Genomic DNA, 9,920 nt, shown 5'->3' on the forward strand with positions numbered 1-9,920 from the left:
GGGCACAAGCTGTCTATGCAAAGCAGCTTGCCCATAGTGAGTCCTGTCCCAGTGAGCCATGGGCATCCTCGTTATTTTTCTTCACTAGTCCGTCCTTACTCCTGTTTCAGCAAGTTTAACACCAGCACCAAGTGCTTTCCTGGGACGAAAAACCGGGAGTTCGTCAACCAATATGGAGTTTCGCTTTTGGCCCATTTCCCAGTTGGAAGAGCTGAACGTTTGGATGCTCTTGGCGGTTCTTGTCATGCTTCTTTTGATTATTGACTTTGTGAGGAAGAGGCGTCCCAGGAATTTCCCTCCAGGGCCACAGCTATTTCCTCTGGTGGGAACCATCGTGGATTTAAGGCAACCTCTCCATCTTGAGATGCAGAAGGTAAGATCTTCATGGATATTTCTCCTACTATTAATATTGTACATTTTCAGTGGTTTTTGTCACCTATCAAAGGCAAAACGGAGGCTAGTTCTGCTTTGCAAGCTGTATAATAACAATGTAGGCAACTATTGGGTTTATCCCTTACCGCCATCCCCTCTTCCAAAGGAGTTGGACAGTTTCATCAGAAGGGAATTTGTACCAGAGGAAAGTCTGCATGTTCCTCCTTTTTCTTCCCGTTTCAAAACAATCATTTTGTGCTTCAGCCCAGGAAGGGTTTGGAGGCTATGGGTCAGGATGGGTGAGAGATAGTGGGAAACAAACTTTGAACAAGGAACTTGGCCTCTGAAAATTGTATTGTTGTTGTCTGTGCCCAAAGATCTGCAATTTGTACCATTACATCTGAAAGAAAGACTAAGGTCCAAAGTTAAACACCTCTGTGGCTTCTTCTGTGTCACAGGAAGAGGCAGTGATAACTTTAGAAAGGTTTCTTTGACTCCCACCAAAGCCAACAACAGTGGTAATTGATGCATGTGGAGTACCTTGTCTGAGAGAGTGGGAGACAAGGTTCTGACGTGCTGGTTGCAAGTTTCCTTCTGGTGATTGACTTTTAGTCTCTTGCTTCAATTTAAAAGAGGACCCCATCTCATCTACCCCAGCCATTAGCAGGGCTATCCCCAAGGGAACAGAGTATGTTCAGGTCATTTTAACATTTATAATTATTACTAATAAAATTAATCACATTCATCTGCATGCAAGCACTGGCAGAGCTGCCCATGTGATCCCAGGCTCATTTCAGTAGCCACCATGTGAGTTCAGGGTGACCATGCATGTCCTCTCCTGCAGAGTCACACTAAGGAGCATGCACATTGAATTCCTTGGCAAATGAGGACCCAAGAGAGGATATAATTGTCCTCTGCCCTTATACATCAGGGAGCTAAATGCTGAAGAGGAGAGGCTAATGCTAGCAATGTCCATGCAAGGAAAATGGCTATAAATTGGCTATAAATGCATTCAGGCTTAAAATTAGAGGAAGTTTTCTGAGCATCAGCAGTTGGAGCCACTTTCTAACTGTGACAGCTGGAGCAAGAAATCTCACTACTTTAAACAAAGTTGGTGAAATAGACTGTGTTGTGCCTTGCTTTCAACAGCAAGAGCCTGGTCTCAGTGACCCAGGTGGAGCTTTCTTCTCCTTCACTCTTTCAGTGAAGAAGAGGGAAGGAGCAGGTGCCCATCAGTCAAAAAGTCCTTGGGTTCAAGTTAAATTGACACAACAACCTGGTAAAAGCCAACATGCAAATCATCCCTGCCACATCACAGTTCACTTATATTCACTTATAATATTTCTTATGCCATCTCCAGCCTTTGCAGAATAGTTTAGGTTGGGTGGGACCTGTGGAAGACTTGGGTTTGGATTTTTCTTAAGCCCAACCCAATGCTCCAAGTGGAACTAAACTCAAAGTTAGATCCCAGGTCTTGTCCGTCTTCTTGCCCTCAGAGAGTAATGGACTCTCTTTCAGCTTACTGCAAGGTATGGGAACATCTTCAGCGTGCAGTTCGGAGGTCTGACTTTTGTGGTAGTCAGTGGGTACCAAATGGTGAGAGACGCTCTTGTCCACCAGGCTGAAATATTTGCAGATCGGCCGCATATTCCACTTCTCCAAGAAATTTTTAGAGGCTTTGGTAAGTACAGCTTCCAAGATTTTGGCAATCTATTTGCAATGATAACAATTAGAGTGAAGGAGGCTGAATTCAGCCCTCAGTAACTGTGCCAATAAAAGCCTGTTGTAGAGGAAGACAAGAACTGAACTCAGCCTAATCTCACAGGTATATATTTGAATCTGTCTGGGATTTAGGGATAACACGGGGATCAACGTGATGTGTTGAGTCAGGTGAAAGACAAGAAACAAATGCAGGCTGTCCAGTGCCCCTTGAACAGTGTTCCCCTTGGATTTATCTCCCCTTTACTTTCTTTCCCTGGCTACACGTAGCTCCAGAGGCGGGTTCTGCTGCTCCTGCAGCAGCTCTGCCAGCAGCGTGATCGTACTCAGAGTATTTTGGCTTACACCTTTTTTTCCCACGCAAAGTGACAAAGAAGAAAATCCATAAAGCTAGATATTTAGCATAAGCCAATTACCCTTGAATTTTAATTCCCAGGCGAAGCTATAGCTTCCCAATGTCTGCTGTTCTTACTTGCTTTGGTTTGGGGTTTTTAAGACCGATTGCCATTTCTGAATCCTGTCACTCACGTTCCACACAGAGTTAGCTTTTGTTTGTCTGTTTTTCTACAGGTCTCATATCCTCAAATGGGCACATATGGAGGCAACAGAGAAAGTTTGTCTTAGCGACGCTGAAAAACACTGTGGTCAGTTTTGAGTCAAAAGTGCAAGAAGAGAGCCAGTACCTCGTGGAGGCAATGGAGGAAGAGAAGGGTAGGCGGTCCTTGGGCAGCACTGTGCCCAGAGCTTTCAACAGCCTCTTACCAGATGAATTCACACCAGTGTGACTCCTAATATGCAGAGCAACTCCGCAGTAGCACAAATCTCTATCTTAGGTTTCCAGATTGTGCTTTTTAGGCCTGCCATTTCAATTCTTCCTAATTAGAATTAAACGAATGTATACTCGGTGCTTATTAAAATCGGTATGTTTATGTGTCTAAGAAAGCCCTTTCTATAGCTGCAAAGGCAGAAATGCAGCTCTCATGATATCAAGCACATTCGCTCAGAGGCTCCGTTAACCTCTGCTTGTCCTTGGCTTTGCAAAGTATTTTAAAACTTGTTTAGTCAGGCTTTCCTTTTGTATCATGCACAGATGAAGCGTGTGCTTTGCTCTTTTATGGTCCGGCTTTTAAGAAGTGCCAGAGAGATATTAGTAAGAATAATTTGTATGTTGGTATATGGGTGATGTAGCACTTCAGCTTTAAATAGAAGCAGATGGGGTTTAGCTAATTCTATGGAGCTATATATAGTAAACAAGAAAGATCTAAATAGGAATTGTGAAATTATATACTGAACTTGCTCCATTTTAATTGCAGTTGCTCTGAACAGGCCAAATACTTCATGTTGCCAATTGATTATAGTCCTTTATAGTCCTAATCAATAAACTAATTAAGCTGCAGTTTCAGGCCTTTCTTCCCATTAGTAATGACAAATAGTGATCTTGTCCATCACTCCAGTATCTGAGCACCAGCCCAGCTTAATTACTTTCTCAGAGTGGAGAGATGAGCAGTGCTGTGCATGGTGCCTTGCATCTCAACATGATGCTCCCCACTGCGCCGGCACAGCTCAGAGCCATGCTGGACTCATTACAGATATTACTCTCTCCTATCACGGCAAGTAGTGATGTGGGCTTTCTAAATGTGCCCTGGGAGATGGTAGCCTCTGCTCGATAGCTCTCCTGAGGAAAGCAGATGTGATGAGCGTCACGCCACGCTTTGATCCTTTAGGAGCCAACGTGCATCATTAGGACCAGAGGGAATGGTTTCAAGCTACGGCAGGGGAGATTCAGGCTGGACATGAGGAAGTATTACTTTTCAGAAAGGGTGGTCAGGCACTGGAATGGATGCCCAAGGAGGTGGTGGAGTCACCGACCCTGGGGGTGTTCAAGGAAAGGCTGGATGTTGTGTTGAGGGACATGGTTTAGTGGGAGCTATTGGGAATAGGTGAACGGTTGGACTGGATGAGCTTTTAGGTCTTTTCCAACCTTGGTGATTCTATGATTCTATGATTCTATGATTCATGTCCATTGGCCATGTGAGCTATTGCTGGATTTTCCTGCTTGAATTCCCCGTGATGTGCGGCCAAAGGCCAATACAATGACATATTTGCAATGTGATTGGTCTTAAGTTTTCTGCCCCAGGCAAAGGTTTGGAGGGACCTTCTCTTGGTGTTTGATGGACGCCAATGACGAGTTGGAGCAAACAAACCCAACAGCCATAACTACTTGTTACTACTGGAAAAAGGCTCAGATCCTGTTTCAGAAGCTCTGTGCTAACACTGGGGTCTGCCACAGCCTAGATGTAAGTAGATGTCCTTGGAGAAAGGATGCTGGGGCACACAGCACCCAGCTTTTAGAGGTAGTGGGGATCCCAAAACAAGGGTGAAGTCTCAGCATCACCATGAGTAGGTAGTAGGTGAGGCCTTACCCCATTTTCACATCTGTTGTGTACAGAGTGCTATATCTGAGATTAAAGACCGAGCCTCACAGTTTTCATTTTGTTCCCCTCAGGGCAACCGTTTGACCCTCATTACAAAATTAATAGTGCTGTTTCAAATATTATCTGTTCCATAACTTTTGGGAACCGCTTCGACTACCACGACAGCAACTTCCAGGAATTACTGCACTTGCTCGCAGAAACACTGCTGCTGATAGGAAGCTTCTGGGGCCAGGTAAAACCAGACTGCTGCTTTTGTAATTTCAGCTCCATGTAAGAGCTTGGAAATGAGTTTCTAAGGTACTGAAGTAATCTGCTTTTCCCTGTAGAAAAAGAGTTGTGTTGTAAGAGAAATGACCATGGGTATTAATTTACATGGGGCTGGGTTAATCCATTAAATCCATCAAGAAAGCAAGCGAGTTAAAATGATTGAGGCACATGGAGGAAAAAAGATTGTGGGATTGTAAAGTCAACCTTGTACCAAGCAGAACAGAAGAGCAATGGAAGAAAGAAAAAAATACCTTTTAAACATCTACGTTTCCACAAAAAGAAAACAGTAGCACTTAGTCAAAATTCCCATCTCCTCCCTTCTACCACTTTCCCAACCAAATTCTGCACTGCTCGTATTGTGTGACAAGATGAATGAGATCCTAAGTTTATTACCAAAATAGATGGCTCTGGGAGCTGCCATAGCTTCTGTATTGCCACACACCTTGGACTGGACAAATTGGTCCCTGCCAGCCCCAACACCAGTGGGCTCCTCCTCATTGACCTAATTGACCTTCGTCTCAAAACTGATTTATCCTTTGAGTGAGTGGAACTAACAATTTGTACTACAATCTCAACTGTGAGACCTGACCTTTTTTCACCCCAGTAAGTGCTTTTGTGCTCTGTTTGATTTCTCACCAGCTGTATAATGCTTTCCCTCTGATAATGAGATGGCTACCAGGGCCCTTCAGGAAAATCTTCAGGCACTGGGAGAAACTTCAGCGTTTTGTGAGGGGAGTGATTGCAAAACACAAGGAGAACTTGGACCAGTCTGACTTGGGAGATTACATTGACTGTTACTTAAAGGAAATAGAAAAGGTGAGAGGGAAATACCTAAGGCCACTTAAAGCTTGATCACCAAAACGAGCAGACAAGACTCAAGGCAATTTTGTTAGAAGAGCTTTTTCCTTCCTTACCTCTTTCATGTCAGACTTTTTAGCAGCAGCAGGAATTTGATCGCTTTGAAAACGCATCGATTTTTATATATTTTTTTTTCATTTGGAAGCATTTAAACTTTATCTTCTATTTCTCATTCTGTCAACTGGCATAGGAGGGCTCTCGGGGAACTTAGTCATGTTCCTATGAGAATTTGCAGGAGGGTGTTTTGGTTTTGGGTTGGGTTTTTGAAAGCATCCCCTCCCTAATAAGCACTTCTACTGTCTTTTTTTTTATGTAAGTTTAAGGATGACACCAACTCCTATTTCCATGAGGAAAATCTGCTCTGCTCCACACTGGACCTCTTCTTGACTGGAACAGAGACAACAGCAACCGCCATCCGTTGGGCTCTGCTCTACATGGCTGTGTATCCCCACATTCAGGGTAGGGCTACTGATGGGTCCTTCATCACATAACCCAAAACCAGATAAGTGAAACAGAAAACTGAGTTGTCTGTAGGCTCACCACACAGGCCATGTGCAGTGGAAATGCTAAGTCACTGCTTGAATCACTGATTGAGCACCTGGTGGGAAGGCAGGGCAAACACAGGGGAGCTCAGGTGCATGCAATGTACCTGAGTGACTTGAAAGAGTGGAGCCAGGAGCCGCTCTTTCCCAGACCTCACTTAAGGGTTGGCAAAGGAGGTAAGAGCATCTTGTTTGAGTTCTCTGCCTATTCAGGGACTGTGTGAGCCTTCCTGAGGTAAGTGAATTCTTTTTGCTTTTTCTACACCTACTGTTATTATATCTGAGCAGCCCATCCCTCACCTTAGTACAAGACCTTGCTGCCCTTCCTTCTTGTAACAGATGTGCTTGTGGCCTGGCTTTCTCATTCGGAAGTTTTTGAGCACGTATATGTATATATATTTTTTGTTTCTGTAGAGAAAGTGCAGCTTGAAATTGATGCTGTGATTGGCCAGTGCCGCCAGCCCACCATGAAAGACAAGGAGCACATGCCCTACACCAGTGCAGTGCTGAGCGAGGTGCTGCGAATGGGCAACATCGTGCCATTGGGAGTGCCCAGGATGTCCACCAATGACACCACCTTGGCTGGCTTCCACGTGCCCAAGGTATGCCCAGGACACAGCCCTCCCCTCACCCTGTCAGCGTGGGGTCTCCACAGCCCCCATCCCAAACCTCACTTGGAGGCACCAACCTGCAGCATCTTGCAACATCTCTCATCTGTGGAGTAGTCCTGGCAGATGCTGTAGGGCTGTTTGGATCTCACCTCTTTATGGAAGAGAACAGTGAGATTCTATTTTGTTGGCCATCACTTTCATATTTTTTTTCAAGGCTTATCTCTCAGGTTTTACAGAAGATGACTTGCATGAATTTTGGAAGCAGAGGACCAAGAAACACAGGAAAGCAAACAGTTTGGATTTGTTAATTCCACAGAGCATTAGAGAACATCTATTAAAATAGCCCTTGATAAATGCCAAGTAATAGTTATTGATGAATGTACACTGTTCTGACATTATGAAAGCAAATATGAGATTTGGATAGATTGAGTCTCTTGCACAGACATGATCAGTTGCTTCTTGGCAAATTAAAAATTAAAAGTTCTGGGCATTTTGCTGCGCATTGATTAGAACATTTTTTTAATTTCTCCTAATGGAAGATAGGAAGGTAAACCAGATACAGTTTTAATAAAAAGTAAAGCAGGTTGATTGACAATTACTTGGTTAAGTTGTTTTCAATCCCTATGATAAGACAACTTGATTGATTTAAAAGTGAATTCATATTAACATCACCACTAACAGCAGCACAAGGTATGGATCAGCAGCATGGAGGTGGACAGTGGCACATTGAAGTGAACAGTCCTGCAGGCTTTTGCCCTCATTTAACCATGTTGGTTTGGAAAAACATTTTGTGTGTTTAAAAAAAAATGAAGTATCTTGGTTCATGTGTGTAGAAAAGAGCTAATAGTAACCCAGGCTGGCAGCATGTTGGCTCTTCATGGAACCTCTTGTTTCCCCCAACCTTTCAGGGTACCACGCTGATGACCAGCCTGACTTCAATAATGTTTGACAAAAACGTGTGGGAGACTCCAGACACCTTTAATCCTGAACACTTCCTGGAGAACGGCCAGTACAGGAGGCGGGAGGCTTTCCTGCCCTTCTCTGCAGGTAAGAAGATGGATGGGGAGATGGTTTTGCTTTTTGTAATGCTTTTTCTTCACCCCATTGGAGTGGGGAGCAAACTGTTCCCAGTCTGATAGCAGCTCATGCCTGGCATTTCCCACAGTGAAAATCCCCTAGTAGTTAATATTGACTGCTGTGGGCAGGAGGGAGATCAATTTGTTATTGCAGGATGAAAAACAAGGCTTCTTCCTCCTGTGTGAGTTGGGTAAATGGGTGCGCTTTTTTTTTTTCCTTTTTGAGTGTCCCCCCCTTTGCTTATCCGAACGGTTTCATCTCTCTGCTGAGCTGGGAACTTCTGGGGATGTGTTCTGCACGATGTGTGGGTGAACATTGCCACCTAACCTTGCTAGGAAGAAAAGCTCCTGCAGCCTTTACAATGCAGCATGGGTGAAAGGAGCCTGGAGGCTGCAGAGACCCCAGGCCAGCGCCCTTGGTCTGCAAGCACTGTCCTTCTCTGTGTCCCATGGCACCATTGACCCCCTTGCACAACACCCTCCCTTCTGTGAGAACAGCAATTAAGGGTGATGCTTAAACTCTGGACTGAGTGTGGTTTTCTTTGCTCCTCTTCCAGGCAAGCGTGCCTGTCCTGGTGAGCAGCTGGCCAGGACTGAGCTCTTCATCTTCTTCACTTCCCTGCTGCAGAAATTCACCTTCCAGGCTCCGTCTGCCACTGTGCTGAGCTTTGCCTTCACAATCAGCCTCACGCGCTGCCCCAAGCCCTTCCAACTCTGCGCCCTGCCTCGCTGCTGAGGGAAAGATGGAAAGCATTCCCTTCTCAGCTGTCCCATGAGGTTGCAGGCTGCAGTGCTGGGACTCCTCACAGCCAGCAGCCCTGTGTGGTGTGTGGACAGTGGGGAGGGCAGGAGGGCTGCATTCTGCACGCCTCAGTGAGGACAAGCACTGGGACACACACCTCCCCCCTCCCCTTGTGCTCCTACTCCTTTCCCTGATCAGTTTGATAAAATACATGAATTCAAAAGCCTTATTGCTTCATTTTCACCCTCAGCAACACCAAGGAAGTGGCTGTCAGTTGTAAGCCATGGACACACTTGTGCTTGCTGTGTCTCTTCTGTAGCGGGCACGTTCATCACCCAGAGACCTTGCAATCGCTAAAACTCAATGCTGCTGCACAGTGAATGGCCATGGGCTGTGTGTTTGGGGGCCTTCCTGCTCACTAGGGGTGGCTGTCTGCACATATGAGACCTAGGCTCATACCCATTGCTTTAGTGGATAGCTAGCTGCCAGCGCAGATCCTGACCTCAGGGTTGGTGCAGTGTGTGTTTCCCCACAAAGCAGTGTTTCTGCTTTGCAATGGGAAGTCAATACCTAAATATAATACATTGCAGAGGAAACATTAACGTCCTTTCTTTTTTTTTTCCCCTTCCATATGTGTTGGAATTTATATAAGGAATATATATATATTCCTAATATATAGGAATTTAAATAAGATGGTAGAAGCATCTTATGGGCTGGCCCATGGGTGTCCAAACTTTTGACTGGCCTGGGCTGCACTGAATGAAGAGGAATTCAGTGATACACCTTTGCTTTGTATGTGCTTTCATCTCAGATGCCACTTTGGCAGACTGCCCCTCTGCTGCCATCTGAATGAACCACTGCAATGAGAATAACTGTATTGGTGGGAAGGTCCAACCTCTACTGCCATACCACCAACAGCTGCCTCTGTTGTCAGGGGCTGACATAAGGCAGGAGGCACTACTTTTGGAGCAACCCTTATATATTATACAGTTAACATCTATAAGTAACAAAAATTATTTTAGCTTTTAATATTGTTATTAAAACTTTAAAAAAAAGTGAGAGAGAGCAATAAAGCCTTAAAACCAGTGGGATGCGTGGCCTCATTGTTGTGCCACTAATGCATCAGCCTGGTTCTGTGGCAGGGGCTGCAGCTCTCAAGGTGTTCACCACAGATTTTGGATGAAATTTTACTCTTCCTGTGCTTCAACCTTGAAAACAGTTATCAAGGGAAGCTGCTTGGTGGGAAGTCCCAAGATCTGCCTCCAACACAGGTCAGGGCCATTTCCACAGCACAGCGC

At 45.0% G+C, this 9,920-nt stretch overlaps 1 protein-coding gene across 1 annotated transcript; it reads left to right on the forward strand.

Moving 5' to 3' along the window:
* Nucleotides 1-172: 172 nt before the first annotated feature.
* Nucleotides 173-8,779, forward strand: LOC125692983 (cytochrome P450 2J2-like). The gene is made up of 9 exons (XM_048944264.1): nt 173-373; nt 1,891-2,053; nt 2,662-2,802; nt 4,598-4,758; nt 5,433-5,609; nt 5,969-6,110; nt 6,608-6,795; nt 7,713-7,851; nt 8,438-8,779. Exons 1-9 carry the CDS (start codon nt 173-175, stop codon nt 8,614-8,616), a joined length of 1,491 nt encoding a protein of 496 aa, XP_048800221.1. The 3' UTR covers nt 8,617-8,779.
* Nucleotides 8,780-9,920: the final 1,141 nt, after the last annotated feature.

This window comes from Lagopus muta, chromosome 5 (genome assembly GCF_023343835.1).
Source record: "Lagopus muta isolate bLagMut1 chromosome 5, bLagMut1 primary, whole genome shotgun sequence".
Taxonomy (NCBI): Eukaryota; Metazoa; Chordata; class Aves; order Galliformes; family Phasianidae; genus Lagopus; species Lagopus muta.